Raw genomic sequence first — 17,716 nt, 5'->3', positions numbered from 1 at the left:
AGGAATCAGTGTCAAAAAGCGTTAAAATCGACTAAATAATTTCAAGAAATGCGCTGAAATTTGAATACATTTCTTACAAAGTTTCAGCGAATTTCAGCGCAAAATTATGTAAGATTTTTGCTCTGAAAAAAATTAAAAAATCAGCGCGTTTCAGCTCATTTCAGCGCAATTCAGCGCATTCAACTCATTTCTTACATAATTTTAGCATATTCAGCGCACTTCTTACAAAATAAAGCGCTGAAACGGCGCTGACATCTCGACCCGGGGAGGCTAGTTTTAGACTAATTGAGGGGTATAGCATTTGAGGGAGGAGGGGGAGGGGCGACTTAATGGGAGCTAAAGGAGGTGGTGGCCAAACTCTAAGAACCGCCCTTCACGCTTCTCATCGTGAATTTAAGTCTCGTAGATTGTTTCCTCGATTTGCTTACTTAGAGACTATTGAGCTGTATATGGCTCTAAAAGAACTTAATGCCCTCCGGGCATTACCTTTATCCGGTTTTTGATGACGAAAAGTCAAAAACGTCAGACAAAAATTCTCTCAAGAGAAAAATGGCATAAAAAGACCACAGAACGGATATAAATGCTACAAACTTTGTTTGAGAGCAATTAGTTATTCTAACCTACTTGTATCTATAGTTGGGAATTTATAGCTTGAATTTGATTTTGGGTATGAGTTCACACCCCCCCCCCCCCGCCAGTACGTTATGCACCCCAGCTACAGAACACGTGCTATTACATAGTAATTCATTATGCACGCGCGTCTGAGGGGGAGGGGCAAATAATATGCACCCACTAAGCTTGGGGGGTATAAACAAAAAGATCCGACTTTTGTTTATACTAAAATTTTAATTGTTGGTTGCCAACATTAGTCAAGTCATAATTCCAACTGGATGTTTGAGGAAGTCTGATCTGATAATTGGAATTCGACTGTTATTGTGTTTCACTCGACGACACAGCGAGCTCTGTCAGCAGGAGGTCTTTTTGTTCTAGAAAGATCCAAGTCCAACTCAGTTCATCAAATCTTGGATTGGATGGTCTGGCGAATTTTCGAATGACTAGCGAAAGTAGGCCGAGGCAGTAATCTTTACTAATGAGCGATATGTACGTATCAATCAGCTCTGATTGAGTTTTCTCGTCAATGAGGGGGCTTGTCAGTAGAAATTTAGCTGCAAAAAATTGCTTTCGTTTGAGAGCCAATTCAAGGGCGTTCAAATTTGCTTCCTCTTTCGTCGAGTCACCTAAATTTGGCATTGATTGTGTGTTCTTTTCAACAAGCATTGAGCTTAGTAGTCCATACTTTAGCAGAAGCTCGACTAAATTTCTCTCATAGTTGAGGCTAGAGTTTGACATTAGACGTTTAACAACATTCATTCCGTTTTCATACCGTCTGTTAATTTCTGCTTCTAAGCTGCCTCTAAGTTTCAAGAACTCGAGAGCTTGTTGCAAATTTTTGCAATATTTAGTGGTAGAGGTCACGTAGTATAGAATGCCACTTTCAACTGTAGCCAAATTCACATCTTTGTCAATTGAAAACTTCTGCCTCGGGATATATCCCATCGCGTTGAAGTACAACTTTCGGTGTTCCAAGTTTGATAACAGTACCAAAGCTTGTTTAAACCTTCCTAACCTGCAAGACCATTCGAACGCATTTCTTCTTCGATAGCGACTCGCTAAAAACTTTCGAGGCCAGTCTGCTTCAAGAAGGGCTTCAGTGGCATCAACTTCGCTTTTTGGGTGCATGCATAGAAGGGTGAGAAAAGACATAGTTTGATCTTTTGACTGCTGGCCATGCTTTTTGAAGAAATAGTGGAATTCCTCTCCAAGGATTAAGTTCTGTTTGGAGAAGTTGATAGCCAGTCGTATGGCTCTGGGATCTTTGCTGTGGACTGCGGAGTATCCAGCTCTGATCAGATCTTTGCCCGGAGTTCGTTCACTCATTGCACCCGCCCCAATGACTTTCATCACCTCTGTGTAGGTATCTGAAAAAAATGTGAGCTAGGGTTATGGTCAAAACCGAATGATGTCCTAGCTCTGTCGTCTAACCGGATTGAGGTGCCAGCGATTTTAAGTTGAAAACTTAAAAGGAGTTGTAAAAGCTTCAGGAAAATTGCCGGAATTATGTCATAACTGCGGTGAATGCGTTGAATAGTTGTAATAATTGCTGTTTTGGCGTTGAATGCGGTGCATCGCTGAAAACATTAATGCTTATATGAATTTGGCCGTAAATTTATTAGTGGTGAAATTTTTTAAAAAGAGCTGCGGTTTGTTAAATTTTCTCCACCTTCATTTTGTTATCTTAGAATGTGATGTTCTTTTCACTATTCAGGCAGTGAAGAAGAATAATTCAACGCTATCCACCGCAATTAATGGAAAATGTAAGAGAATGTAGATAAGGATTCAATTACATTGTTCTAGACAGTTTGTTAAGTTTTTTTTCAGTTTTAACTGGTTTAACTCGTTTTGGTTGCGATAAGGACAAAAGTCAATGTTTTTTCAAGTTTCACTTCTGACTTGATTGTTGCACGACATGCTCCAGGGGAAAAAGGAGGCTAACTAACTCATCACAGACGGTTGACCAGATCGTCATAGAGGGTGTAACTCAAGTTGCCTAGAGAACCGTTTCGGAAAAAGGTCAAGAAAAAATGGGCTAATCAGCCAAAACGCGTGCGAGCGCGGAGACCGGGCGAACGTACGTGCCGTAAGCCGTTTTCACCTTCACCACACGGTGTTGTCCATCTCGTCCATGGTAGACCTCGAGAACACGTCCAAGGGGCCAAATTCCACGTGGAGTCATATCTTTCAGAATCCAAACAATGTCGTTGACTCTCAATGGTGTTTGGCCACTATCGCTCCATTTAGACCTCTTTAACAGTGTCGGAAGATACTCCTTGACGAGTCGTTTCCAGAAATGGTTGACCATTTGCTGCACATTCTTCCAAGACTTGAAACTGGCGGGTTCTTGGCTGTCAAACTTTCCTGGTGGGAGAGAATTGAACGGTCTGTTGATCAAAAAATGGTTTGGCGTGAGAGGCATTTCATTTTCCGGAAGGTCAGCGACAATCGTTGGTAGTCTGGAGTTCAATATAGCTTCGGTCTCGACCAAAATTGTCCTGAACACATCAAGCGACAATCTTCTGGAGCCTAGAATGATCAATAGAGTGCGTTTCGCAGTCTGGATCAAGCGCTCCCAAATACCGCCAAAATGAGGTCCATAGGGAGGATTGAACTTCCAGGTTGTGTTCGTTGCTGCCATTGCTTTGTAGATTTTGTCGTTGTCGAGACGTTTCACAGATCTTTTTAGTTCCTCAGATGCACCAATAAATGTCTGGCCATTGTCACTGTGCATTGTTGTTGGCTGACATCTGCGGCTTACAAAACGTCGATAAGCGTTTAGAAAAGTGTCAGTGTTGAGATCGGGACAAGCTTCTAGATGGACACACCTAGTAACCAGGCAATTGAAGATGAGGCCGTAGTGTTTTCCAATCTGTCCTTTGGCATCTTCTATATAAAAAGGTCCAGAAAAGTTGACTCCGCTGTTCGCGAAAGGATACTGAGTAGAGTCTGTCGGAAACCGGCGGGCAGGAGCGGCAAATCGTCTGCAGAGAAAACATCGGTACTTTATACTCAAAAGTGGTTTCCTGAGGCCAATGATGTGGTATCTTTGCTGCACAAAAGCTTTCACTGGCTCTCTTCCTTGATGAACGCAAATGTTGTGTGCATGCTCTATATAGAGTCTCGCTATCTTGTCTTTTGCGTGCAGTATAATCGGAAATTTCTTGAATTTGAGGTTATCTGGCGCAAATTGCAGTCTTCGTCATGACCGAAGCATTCCATTGTTGTCCAGCATTGGGTTGAGTGAACGGATTTTGCTCTTTGAATCTATCCTGGAACCATGTTTCAGGGCTTGGATTGTTGACAAGAAGAAATTTTGCTGCGACATTTTGATCAGCCGATTTCTTGCAAGAATGACGTCTTCTGTTATATACTGCTGATCTTTAGGCCTTTGTTTTCTAATCCGAAAGACCAAATTGAGGACTGTTGCTAAAGTCAGGAGCAACTTAATCCAAGTTGAGAACCGTGTCGGGTCGATTATTTGCTCCGACAAATTGCGTGAAATTTCATGCGTTGCTAAGACATGCTTTGGAGAGTTTTCAGGAGCACTCAGCTGTCTTGTGGAAAGAAAGGCTGGCGCTGTTAGCCACTTGGCTGGTATTTGGTCTGAATTTAGACCACGGGTTCCGTGGTCAGCTGGATTTTCTTTGGTGGTAACGTGTTTCCATTGGTAAGCATCGGTTGATGCAAGGATTTCTTTGAGGCGATTCGCAACAAAAACAGGTTGTTTCTTGGTTGTGGATAACCAGTCAAGTACTACTTGACTATCTGTCCAGAGTGTAGAACGAGTAATGAGAAACGATGACTCTTTCATGATGGTTGAAAGGATGCGCACTCCGATGACTGCGGCTTCCAACTCTAATTTGGGTATGCTGATTTGTTTAATTGGAGCAACTTTGCATTTGCCTATTAATAACAAGTTTCAACATCAGTGGCTAAGTTAGGAACTGTTTTCAAGTAAGCAACGGCTGCAACTGCTACAGCTGAGGCGTCGACAAATACATGGATTTCATTTTCACTTTCTGGTGAATGGCAACTCTTATTGAGAGTTCTGTTCAATGTCACTTCTGGTGAAGAAAAGCATAAGTCCAAATTTTTTCGAAGTGGTTTAATTACTTGAGGGGCAGTGTGTTTATCCCATTTTTTCCAAATTTTCCAAAGTTCTTGAAGAACTATTTTGAAACGGATCGTTGATGGCGACATTATTCCAATTGGGTCGAAGATCGAGGAGACAAGACTAAAGATCTTATGTTGAGCGTACGCTAAGGCATCTTTTGGGAAAACAGCGAGAGGTTTCATAAGAAAACAGTCTTTCTCAAGATTCCATTTAACACCAAGAACTCGAACAACATCTGTCTGGTTGTCTTTGTCATCTGGAGGGATTTGGTTTAGGACTATAGAGCTGTTTGAAACAAATTTTGTGAGTCGGAACGCACCTGTTTTTAGACAATGTTTTGTTTCAAGAACTGCCTTACAAGCGTCTTTTTCTGTTGCATGTGATTGGATGTAGTCATCAATGTAAAAGTGCTTTCTGACGGCTTTGAGGGCCTCTGGGAAATGTTGATTGTTCTCTTTGGCACAATGGTTAAGAACGTATATTGCGCACGAAGGCGAGCAATTTGCTCCAAAGATGAGTCTGGTAAATTGGTATTGTTGTATCTGATTTTCTGCTAACCAGAGAAATCGAAGAGCAGATTGATCAATCTGATGGATGGCGATTTGCATAAACATGCCTTTGATGTCCGGAAGGACTGCAACGGGATGTTCTCGAAATCATATCAGGACACCTAAAAGGTTATTAAGGAGATCGGGTCCTGTGAGAAGGTTTGAATTAAACGATTGTTCGCGGAATTTTGAAGCGGCATTTGCAACTCGGCGGACTTTTCCTGGCTTATTGATATTTTCTACAGGATGGTGTGGCAGGTACCAAATTCTGTCTGGTTGAGGATCTTGCATTTCCACCGGTTTGACATAGTTTTTCTCAAGCTCTGTCAAGAGAGTCTTATTGTATTTTTCTTGCAACAAAGGTTTACGCTGAAGGCGTGTGTTGAGGCTTTTGACTTGGTTCAGTGCAGAATAGAAGTTGTTTTCCAACTTTATTTCTGATTTCCAGGGCAGTTTGATTTCATATCTCTCACCATTGTGATTGATAGAGTTCTTCAAAATATCAAGAAACTGTTCTTCTTGGTTTGTGTAAACTTATTCACGGTCCTTCTGAATTCCATCTGCTTCAATACTCCAGAACTGTTGAACAAGTTCGTCAAGTCCGGGTTCATCTGTTCTGTTTCTTGACACATGGAAAATAAATTTCTTCTTCTGCTGACTTGCGGGCTGCTGAGTGGTTGCTGAGATACGGTTCTCATATTCACCGGCGAGGGTCCAACCAAGTTTAGTTTTCACACCAAACGGTTGATTTTGATTGCCAGGTATAACATGTGTAGGGTAGGTGAATGCGAATGCATTAACCCCGAGGAGGGCGCCGATTTTGCCATCGGCAACATTTGGGAAATGTATGTGGCGCAAACTGTTGAAGGCATCACAAATTTGGTTAAGTTCAACAATTTTTGCAGCTGCGGCGTTCAGGGACGGGGTGCTGAACGTTCGAGAGAGTTCAAACGATATTTAAGTTGACTTATATGGAGTTATTGTGACTGGCTCAACAATTTTTGAGAGGGACATGCTGTTCTCTGTATTGAGAAATTGTAGTGGTACTGACTGTTGAGTTTCACGGGGAAGCTCAAGAAACTCTGCTATGGCGTCCAATACAAAGCTGAATTGGCTACTGGGATCTATAAGGGCGTAGGTATCGAATGCTTTATCCCCCTTGAGGAATGAAACCGGAATAAGCTGCAATTGCTCATACCAATTTTTCGGTGTTTCTGAGCACTGGTTAATGCTGAACGATTGGTTTATTGCATTTCCGTTTAAATTTCGTTGTTGCACGTTTTGATGGCTTTGGTTGTTGAAAGTTTGGCCATAACGGCTATTGGGGGCTTTGTTTGTTTGACTTTTCTGTTGAGAAGATGTATTTGGATTTTGACTTGAATCGTTACTACAAGAAGAAGCTGTTGGATTGCTACCAGAAAAAACTTCAGTAGAAAAAGCTGCTGTAGGGCGTTTGATTTGATTGGCAGGATCATGAAGAGTTGTGTGGTGGAATCCACTGCAAACCTGACATCGTTTTTGCGATGGGCACGTTAGTTTGTGGTGTTTGTTGCTCAAGCAGTTTGTACACAAATTGCTTTGGCTGACGAGGTTGTATCGATCACCTGGTGAGCACAACTAATACTCAGGGCAAGTGGCAATGCTGTGTTCTTGTTTACACTTCTCGCAAGATCGTTTTGTGTTAAAAGTTTTATTCGGAACGTTTTGTGAAGTTGACGGTTGTTTCTGCTGAGGCGCAAAGTTCCAATGTTTTCTCCTGTTTTCCGCTGATGCGTTGTTGACTGACAATGGGAGTTGGCTTTTGTATGGCTTGGTTTGTAGGTTGTTCGAGCTGACAAACTTTGAGGCTTGAGAACTGATGGTTCTTTGATTGCTTTCTCGACTCACTTTGTCGTAGATTTGAGCTTGGAGCTCTAACCATTGTTGAAAATCGACGAGAGTCGGGTCTGAGCTGAGCTCGGTAAGACAATGTTCAGTCCATTTCAGAACCAAATGATGTGGTGTTTTCTCTTTGGCTTTCTTAATGAGTGTTGTAGACTGGAGGTCTGCTGTAAAGCCAAGGTATTGGAAGGCTTGCACAGGTCTTTTCAAAAATGAGGAAAAGGCAATGAAGCTTTGCTTGTTTTGGAAGATCATTTGCCAGTTTTCGAGCTGGTTTATGAACGCATTAACAACTACAGTACGATCACCGAAATGTCGGATTAGTTCATTCAGTGCTGTCAGATAATAAGATGGATCGCAGGAGTAAGCATGAATCAAGTCCTTTGCTTTCCCACTTACAGAATTCTGCAAGTAGGTTATACGATGTGTGTCTGCAATGGAAGTGTTGTTGTGAATCAATGTGTTGAAATTATTGATCCACTCGTGAAAGTGGATAGGGTTACCATTGAAATTCTGAGGTGGCAATTTGATTGAGTGTTTGAAATCATTATTTCCTCTTTCCTGTGTTACATTAGTGTTCGAATGTACTGAGCTAATATATTGATTGACAGTGGGTAGTAAACTCTGGTTGATTAGAGGCTGGCTCAACTGATTTTACTCCAACAGGAGTTAGCTGTTGATTAAAGCACATTGGGTCATGGATCGTGGAAGTTACTGGGGCTTGAAAGTTCGATTGAAGTTGAGAGCCAGGAATAAACTGGTTGTTACACAACTGATTGGGCTGTGCCATATTGTGATTAATTGAGAAACCTGTGCTGACGAGGCCGTGTTGACTGTTTACAGGTGGTGGAAATTGCAGAGGAGCTGCAATTACATTTGATTCTGAAGCTACCTGGTTTGGCTGAAAATTAGGAGCTGCAGGATTTAAGACGGTATTTTGATGCGGTTGTTCCATGAGTTGCCTGGAAATTGGTGGGACACTTGGGGAGTGTACCCCAGTTATAGGATTAATACATTGATTGGATTGCAGGCAATCGTTTTCTAAGACTATTTTATCAGTTTTACTTGGAAGTTGTGAGGTTCTGTTTGCCACTGTGGGTAAGCAGGGGAGCTTTTGCCGATCACAGTTCAAAAGTTGACTATCGGGGTATCCATTTGTTCCTATGTGAACTTGAAAAGGTCCAAAATTTTGTTGCAGATTGGGAAAATTATGATATTGGGGATTTCTGTTGGCAAATGAATCCTGATTGTTTGTTTACTTTGGCAAGTTTAAATTAAAGGTTTCCTCCAATGCCGAGTTTTGGGCAAATAGACCATCTGCATGTAATTGGATAGTGGGATCAGCCAAATTGAAGGGGTTTAAAAGTGAGTGATTGCTTGAAAGGTTCAAATTTTGGATTGGAGGCAAAAGGTTCTGCGACATGTTAAAATTGCCACTCAAGTTGATTTGAGCTGTTTCAATTTCGATGACCTGTCTATTTTTCAGAGTGGAGGCAATTTCGAGTTTCCCTAATCTTGTTGGAGATGTGAATTCCTGGCTGGTATCTTTGTCAAAGTAGGGAAAAGGATTGGGAGCATTTATTTGGTTTTTCAAATTTATTTTTCGATTTTAGAAGACTTTCATGAACTTCCCTTTTAGGATTTCTTTGGTGGGCTTCAAGCACATGTTGAATTTGAAGTCCTGGTTCATTAGATATTTGTAGAAACAATGATGGTTGTCTTGGCCGTGGTGGTATTGGGGGCGGCTGATTGATGAAGTTACTGCTGGTCTGCTTTTCTTCTATATCGCGCTGATGCTGGAATCGTTCCTTGTCGTCACTGGGCACAGGTGTTGATTGCTGAGACAAGTTTCTTCTGCTGGAGATCATAATGAAATCATCTCTAATGCGACTGGAAGACTGACTGAGCTGTCCATCATCGTCCAAGAGGTCGACTTGCAGTTCCAATTCATTGAGTCGAGTTATTAATGTCGTTTGCCTATTCAATATTGATGATGCAGTGCTTTTATGTGGCTGCTGTCTCATCACCTCCTCTGAGAGTCTCTTGAGCTCCACTTCCTGGCCTTTGACCTTGTTGATCATCAAAGACAATGATCGGAAACTCCTTTCCTGCTCCACAGTTTTCTCAAGGAGATCGAGCAGTTTCTTCATTGACATTTCTGTCGCTTTGAACATATTGATGGCAAACTGACATTCAGCGCTGTTCTGCTTCGACATCTTGGTGGCTGTTGTTTTGTTGAAGCTGACTGTTGAAGCTGTTGGTGAAGCAGCTCGTTACTGAAGGTGAAGAACGGCTTTGAGAACCGGAGCGACGCAAATTTTTGATTTGAAAAAAGGTTGTCTGAGGTTTGAATGCTAATGATCCCAGTTTTTTCTTGTTCAAAAAACCAGCGACGCAACTTTTCTCAAAAGTGATGTCCTAGGATCTGTTTTGTGTGCTAAATCTAGCTTTTTGCACTAAAAAAAACCTAAAAGCTTTTCCGAACGTTCGCGCGTTTTAACCGTTTTTCGTTCAACAGACCTAAATAATTGCTTGTTTTTTGTTGAATTAACACAAGTTTCGCTTAAATAGCTGGCGTTAACTGTTTGAACTAGTGTGTGTGGCTACTCTGGTTTACAGGAAAACTGTGCCTTGCTGCAATTATGCAGTTGAACCAATATTAGACCAGAACTCAAATAATTGTTACATTTAACTCCTTTTTCTTGAAAACTTCAATAAACTCGTCTGTTTCTCCCAAATTCGAATAAAATACCTAGCTTATAAAGCTACCCAGGAAACGTTCCTTACCTCCCTAACCCTAACCGAGCACTGTGATTAAAAAATAACTCTCACAGTTTTTTGCGAATTTATAACTTTGAAACCTGTTCTTTTTCTAGGAGTTTATTGTTGTTGTGACGACTAAAGATAAGAAATTTGTAAAAATACGTTACGTTTAGGCAACAAAAGTTACAGAGGGGCTACTGAATGCTAGAAAATTGCAGACACGAGTCATATTGTGGAGATCTTTGGAACTCTTTGGTGTATTAACTTTTTTCGGGTTTTGCAAAAACTTTTTCGTTTTCTTTAAAACTGTGTGACTTTATCTGTTGTTTTTCACTGTTTCTTCGTTATCTTTAATATGCATTGACTCTACTAAACTTTCAAAGCTCTCTCCGACAGATATCGTCTGAGATCTGCCTTTCAAAATAACTGAGAGTAGGAAAAAAAATATCAAATTTTCTGGTGACTACTGGAACCAATTTTCTTCGAAAACTCCTCTTCTGCTAATGGTAACGTCTGAAACCAATAGGGATAAAAGGACTTCGCAGACGGCAACGTCTGAGACCGAGGACTTCTGCAAAAAATCATTTTGGACGTTTTTTCCAAAAAAAAATTAAAATGGTATTTATTTTCGTCAAATGAAAGTTTTGATATTTGGTGTGGCGCCTAAGGACTTTCTATTTACTTCCCTATACAGTTGAAACTATCAAACTGACTGACAATGACTTGTTTTAGGGGTTTGTTTAGTTGTTTATTTGGGAATTCAAATGAATATGTCGTCAGAAAACTAACTTGTGTTTTTGAATTTTCTGAAATCAAAAAATTTTTTCTGACATTTCTCATTTATATGATACTGATTGGATAAATCTATGGAAATGGCTTTCTGTTTGACTGCAAACTATTTCAAGAGAGTGTTTTATTGGTTTATTCGGCAATTGAAACGGATATGGATTGAGAAAACTAAATTGTGTTTTTTGAGTTTTCTGAAATCAGAAAATTTTTTCTAACATTTTTTATTGATATGATGCTGATGTGATATATCGATCAAAGTGGTTTCTTGTTTGATCGAAATTCAATTCAGAAAGGTGGTTCAATAGTTTTTTCCGCAATTCAAACGGATATGTAGTAAGAAAACTAAATTGTGTTTTTTGAATTTTCTGAATTCAAAAAATTTTTTCTGACATTTCTTATTGATATGATGCTGGTGTGATATATCGATCGAAGTGGCTTTTTGTTTGATCGAAAACCAATTCAGAAGAGTGTTTTAATAGTTCTTTCCGCAATTGAAACGGATAGGTAGTCAGAAAACTAAATTGTGTTTTTTGAATTTTCTGAATTCAAAAATTTTTCTCCGACATTTCTTATTCATATGATACTTATTGGATATATCGATGCAAATAGCTTTCTGTTTGATCACAAGCCAATTCAAAAGAGTGTTTTAAAAGTTTTTTTCCGCAATTGAAACGGATATGTAATCAGAAAACTAAATTGTGCTTTTTGAATTTTCTGAATTCAAAAAAATTTCTCCGACATTTCTTATTTATATGATACTGATTGGATATATCGATGCAAATAGCTTTCTGTTTGATTACAAACCAATTAAAAAGAGTGGTTTAATAGTTTTTTCCACAATTGAAACGGATATGTAGTCAGAAAACTAAATTGTGTTTTTTGAATTTTCTGAATTCAAAAAAATTTCTCCGACATTTCTTATTTATATGATACTGATTGGATATATCGATGCAAATAGCTTTCTGTTTGATTACAAACCAATTAAAAAGAGTGGTTTAATAGTTTTTTCCGCAATTGAAACGGATATGTAGTCAGAAAACTAAATTGTGTTTTTTGAATTTTCTGAATTCAAAAAAATTTCTCCGACATTTCTTATTTATATGATACTGATTGGATATATCGATGCAAATAGCTTTCTATTTGATTACAAACCCATTCAAAAGAGTGGTTTAACAGTTTTCTCCGCAATTGAAACAGTTAGGTAGTCAGAAAACTAAATTGTGTTTTTTGAATTTTCTGAATTCAAAAAAATTTCTCCGACATTTCTTATTTATATGATACTGATTGGATATATCGATGCAAATAGCTTTCTATTTGATTACAAACCAATTCAAAAGAGTGGTTTAATAGTTTTTTCCGCAATTGAAACGGATTTGTAGTCAGAAAACTAAATTGTGTTTTTTTGAGTTTTCTGATTTAAGGAACATTTCTCTGATTTTTGTGTTTTTTTTCGCAGATTTTTCTTTAAAAATGAGATAATTGCCTTAACTCGCTTTGAAACTAGTCAAGGTTTTTGAATCGAGGTGTTATAGTAACAAATAAGCTTTTTTGGGGGACAAATATCAATTTTTTGGAGGCTTTTTGTCGAAAAAAAAGTAGAGATTTTGGATGGCTCTAACCGAGGAACAGGACATCAGAGGTAACGTCTGAGACCTCGGGCGGACTTCTGTGGGTGACGTCTGAAACCAATAAAAAACTTGATCCTCTCGTCAGGGTGACGTTTGTAACCCAAACTTGGCTTCGTCGCTGAAAAAATTGCTTGTCTTTTTTTTGTGTCTTTTCTGTGTCTTTGCTGTGTCTTTTCCGTGTCTTTTCTTTGTCTTGACCGGCTGCCAGCTTTCGGGTTCCGTTTACTGTGCTCGGCACTTGATGGTTGCACTGACCGCTGATGCTCTCTTCAGTGCGTCGCACAAGTTGTGGAACAAAGAAACTATTTGCCGGTAACAGGGGAGACTTTTGTCCTCAAAATTGTTTTGGGGAAAGAAGGTTTTGTTCTTTGAACGAGGGGTAAACCATAAAATGTAAGAGAATGTAGATAAGGATTCAATTACATTGTTCTAGACAGTTTGTTAAGTTTTTTTCAGTTTTAAGTTGCGGGAACAACCAACTCGTTTTGGTTGCGATAAGGACAAAAGTCAATGTTTTTTCAAGTTTCACTTCTGACTTGATTGTTGCACGACAGAAAATGTTACAAAAACGCTTCTATATGAGCATAAAATGGCTTTAATCTGATTTAAATACAGAACAAATACAACCCTGAGTACGTGGCTGGTGGAGTTGTGAAGATATGACGGCTATGCAAGAGGGCAGCGGTTCGATGACAAGCGAAGGCGTTGATTTTTGTATGAATTACGGTGAATGTGGTGAACAAAAACTTTTCACTAGCAAATTCACAGAAATTATTACAAACATTTTTCATTGCATTCATCCAAAAAGATGCCAGCTACATCCGGTAAAAATATCTCCTCAATTTATTGCATAACTTTAATATTCATTTATATCGGAACATTTCATATATAAATTTGTCAAATTTCAAAGAAATCATAAATGGTTAAGTAATTATCAAATAAATTGTTTAGGTTCAGAATAAACAAAATCAGAACACTCATTACTGAACTGAAACAACTTTGCAGAACTCTCTCGATTTTTTAAATTTTTTTAATGTAATTTGATCAAAAAATTTGCACTTCAAAAGCAGTCAAAATGCACTGCTTTCAACACGTTTCCTAGCCTCAAAACAAATTTCCTTCGATATTTTAGTGTTTTAAACAAAACAATTGAAAATTAATGTGGAAAAATTTAAATAGTGAGACATACATATAATAGTTCCGATATTGTGATAATAATGAAAGGAAAGTGTGGAAAATATAAAAGCCGGCTTCAAATAGCAGTACACCTCAAATAGCACTTCAAATAGCAGTACGCATCTATTTGAAGTGACTTCAAATAGCTGCAAATAGCAGTACATGCTTTTCACAACAAGAGCAGTTGAAGTATTGCTTGAGCCGTGGACATGCAATGCAATGGAGAAAGTGGATGTTAAAGTTCTAGAGAACTAGATTCAGTATTGCGCTAGGCTACCTATTATTAAGAGCTCTCCCGCAGTGTAGATTATCTTGCACAAAAAAGTTAGATTAGTGTTTATAACAAAAAAAAATAACCGAATAACGTCGAGCGAATTGCTCTCAAATGACTGGCGTGCTGTTGGTTTTGTCAGTGGTCAGTGGCTAGCTATCGCCCTTCACGCCATGAATTTTTGTCCCCAAAACAATTTCGGTGAATGGCACACTTGGATTATTGTGAGCCGGAAGGCTCCAATAGGTCTTATTGACCTCCGGGTGTAACCTGTTTATCCCGTTTTTGAGGACGAAAAGTCAGCCGGGTTGGATCTTTAAAGTTGATGATTAAGTTCCTCTTTTGTAACAACTCTTTGGAATTCATTAAACAAAGCTGGCAGATTGCCAGAAAATAGCCGCAATAGCTTCATAGACCTGTAGTCTCAAAAAGAAAGTAAAAAAGACTGACCAAGAAAACTTTTTTGAACTTATCTCTTTGACTTAAAGCAAATGAAAGTCATTTTTAAAGTGAGGAAGTCATTTTTGAGAGTGAGGTAAGTCACGTGTTACCAAAAATTTAATCACGCGAATGAACCAAATAAAACTCGCTTCATTAAGAGCGAAAAATGACCTCACGCACGCAATTCAGTTTAAAATGAATGAACGAATGAATAAAAAGCCGATTTGAACTGATTGTGACGTCATGTGGTCGTAACAAAAATCTTGACGACGAAATAAACAAAAACATAGCCGGAAGAATTCCGGAAGCGACTCGAAACCTCAAGACTTCGTAAAAAACCGTAATTGCAGCTGAGGTCATTACCTTTTGTATCCAATCATTAACTCAATACCTCCCAGTTTTGATCTAAAAATTGGTGAAATTTGAACCACTATCACCAAGAGTAACAAAATGAAGCAAAACAACACATTATTTAAAACGTTTGGTAACATTAAAAAAGTACGGATTAATTAGATGGACTGAATACTGATATGCTGAGAAGGCTGATAGGGCTATCAATTACCCTTAAATAATTTGTGATTCTGATCTCAAAAAAAAATCGCAAAAGCACACGGAAGATAATAAAAATAAGAACTTAGAAAATATGTAAAATTTTTCAAAAAAGAATGCTCAAATTCAAGAATCAAAAACACCTACAATTAGATTTATTTTCACTGTAATCAAGACAAATACAACACATATTTTTTTCTTGTTGTATACATTCTAGACATGATTTCATATTAATCCAAAAAATAAATTAATCATAGAAAAGACATCAACAACAGAATAAATTTTCTGTTCGCAAAAAATCGTTTAAAAACAATACCAAGGCCGGGAAAATTTGCAAATAAAACTACTAGGTGGAAATTTTGTTGAGGGTTTTCTTATAAACTCTCAGTACTAGCCTTAAGTTGAATGAAATCAATTGCAAAACAAAGAAATGACGAAAATTTAAGAAAACGATGAAATCAATCAAATTTGTTAACAATAGAAAAAATAAATAAAACGACTCTAAATGTAGGTGCCAGAGCAAAACTAGAACGATATAAACTAGAAGCTAAAGAATATGGACACATTGTAAGGAACACCGTAGCAAAAAGACTATTTCTCGGTTTTTGAAAGTTAAAAATCAAATATAAAAAATCAAGAAAAACGAATAAATTTCATTGTTAAGCATTCCAGACATAGAAAATACGATGAGCAATCAGAGACAAAGAGCCATCCTCCTAAACAGAAGAAAAAAGAAAAAAACAGAAATCAAACATAAAAAACATTAAAACTCTTTGCAAAAAAATGGTTAAAAACATTTTGAGACCACATTTATAAAAAAAATTTAAACTGTTTTTCAAAAACTTAACGCAAAAAATGGTTCATTTTTTTGAAACGAAATTAAAGTCCCTCATGTTGCACAAAGGCTATGTCTAGTAATTGAAACCATAATCCGAACAAAAAACATAGAAAAATTGGAAAAAAACTAATAAAATCGGATTAGCATATGTACAATTTTATAAAAACAAAATTAAATCGAGGTTGAAAGAGGCGTTTAGTATGTGATTTCTCACAGAGAAGTTGCCATAATCACTGATTTGTGACAAAAAGACGGCTGAAAGATTCAAAAATGAAGAAATTAATAGAAAAAAAATCCGAAAATTAACTAAAAAATCAAGAAATATGTGCCATTTTTGAACTTCAAACGCATTTTCAGGCTCTTCAAAGCACTGTGGTATCAATTTCCGAGGTTTACATTTCTATGTGATTTCTACAAAAAACCAAATTACAAGCAAAAAAACTAGGCCACTTAGACGAAAAAACGGCTAAAAACGTTTATCTATATGTGCCATTCAGTCAAAAACTGCTTTTCAATGTCAAAAAGTCATTCACTAAACGCAGCGCATGATCAAAAACTTCTCTCGCTCAGAAAAAATTAGTTCATACTGCAATTTTACTCGCTTTTGCTTTTAGGTCAAAACATCGTCTGAACGAAAAGTACTTCCGGTAAAAAAAAACCTTAAGAAAACCAAAACTCCTCTTCGAGTCGTAAAAACCAAGAGAAGGCCAATAATAGTCTCAACTATAGCTTCGCGGCTATTAAAAATAGAAATAACCTGGGTTACTTTAATTCGGCTACAGAAAGTTTATGTCATTTTTTTATTTGCGTCCCGAGTTTTCCCGAATATTTACAGCACATCAAAAAGCGGCTTACCGTATCGGTTGCCATCACCCACTAGTTTTTTGTATTCTTCGGTTGTCAGCTTCTGAAAGAAGTCGAGACGAGTTGCCAATAATAAGTGGCGGATTTTGATTATGTTGCAGGTTTTGCTCAAAGAGTCCAAAAGAATTTTGCGGTTCTTTTGGTAATGCAGTTTGCTGTTAAACTTTCTGTCACCCACATAAGGAGCGTAATTCTGTATCTGAAGGTCAGAAGCATGTTTTTGAACCCTCCAACCATTCGACAGCATTTCAAACATGGCCGTTTTTTGTTGCTGCTCCCGTTTCAAAAAGTTGTCAACATCAGTAAAATTTTCTGGTGAAGTTAGAACTACAAACTCGTTTATGGATCTCTGGGCACAAGAGGCAATAGCGCGTTTGAGAGCCAATAAAAAGGCTCCTTGACTTATATTCAGTTTTTGTGGCCCACTTAAGTCGACAATAAGCAAAACAGACATACAATCAATACCCGAGAAGACGAAGCCATTTTCAAATTTTGTTTTCTTGTTGAATAAATCAACATAAAAAACAGATTGATCGTTTTGTAATCCACAGATCTTTATTTCCCGCCATTTTTCCATAGTTATGTGATCACACAAGACAATTGAAATTCGCTGATTGATATATTTTGGGTCAATAATTGTCTTTTCATTAAACGGCGACGCCAGATTGTCATTCAATTTGAATTTATCTAATTGAATCGTTTGCTGGGCTGAGTAAAAGGCCCCCGCTATTCGGGGAGCTGTGGATTTGAACCCAAGCTGTTTAACAATTTGGTTGTTGGAAATATGACTGATGTGGCGGCTGTTTCGAAACAGAATGTTCATGGTTTCAAAAGTGAATATAGTTTTGGGAGCTCGTATTTTTTCCTATAAGTGATGTCCAAATGGAAATGTCACTTAACCTCTCCATCAGAATTTATTACAGAATGTTACGAGACTTTTTATAACCTTATATTGCCAAAACGTTCGCATTTAATATAAACTAATGACACTAAAGCACGATAAATTGTTTTTCAATGTTCTTCGTTGTATGTAAATATTGACTACCTAAGGCTACAGTGGCTAGCGAAAGCAAATAAATATAAAAAAAAATCATGTGAAGAAAAATTTTTATACTTCATCCGAAAAATTATTGAATTATTTCTTAACTAAACGTATACATCTTAAAGATAGTTGCTAATATAAATCAATGACACTAAAGCACGATAAATTGTTTTTCAATGTTCTTCTTTGTATGCAAA

General features: G+C 37.8%; 1 protein-coding gene across 2 annotated transcripts; it reads right to left on the bottom strand.

Moving 5' to 3' along the window:
* Positions 1-765: 765 nt before the first annotated feature.
* LOC142341481 (uncharacterized) lies at positions 766-17,433 on the bottom strand. Of its 2 annotated transcripts, XM_075392444.1 has the most exons (3): positions 16,469-17,433; positions 1,628-1,979; positions 1,132-1,238 (listed from the first exon to the last, which is right to left on the bottom strand). In XM_075392444.1, the coding sequence occupies exons 1-3, from the start codon at positions 17,298-17,300 to the stop codon at positions 1,235-1,237; spliced, it is 1,188 nt and encodes a 395-aa protein (XP_075248559.1). In that variant the 5' UTR covers positions 17,301-17,433; the 3' UTR covers positions 1,132-1,234. The 2 variants fall into 2 exon arrangements, with proteins under 2 accessions (XP_075248558.1, XP_075248559.1); XM_075392443.1 differs by having other exon boundaries at positions 766-1,979.
* Positions 17,434-17,716: the final 283 nt, after the last annotated feature.

Source organism: Convolutriloba macropyga, chromosome 6 (genome assembly GCF_964194025.1).
Source record: "Convolutriloba macropyga chromosome 6, txConMacr16.3, whole genome shotgun sequence".
Classification (NCBI taxonomy): domain Eukaryota; kingdom Metazoa; phylum Xenacoelomorpha; order Acoela; family Convolutidae; genus Convolutriloba; species Convolutriloba macropyga.
Note: the sequence above shows the minus strand (reverse complement) of the source record. Positions and strands in the feature narration are given on the sequence as shown.

Bases quoted from the DNA above. Each gene is read 5' to 3' on its own strand.
- LOC142341481 (XM_075392443.1), bottom strand. From the start codon at position 17,300: ATGAACATTCTGTTTCGAAACAGCCGCCACATCAGTCATATTTCCAAC. The intron at 1,980-16,468 runs GTAAGCCGCTTT...CATTTTTTTCAG, and splicing joins GGGTGATGGCAACCGATACG to ATACCTACACAGAGGTGATG.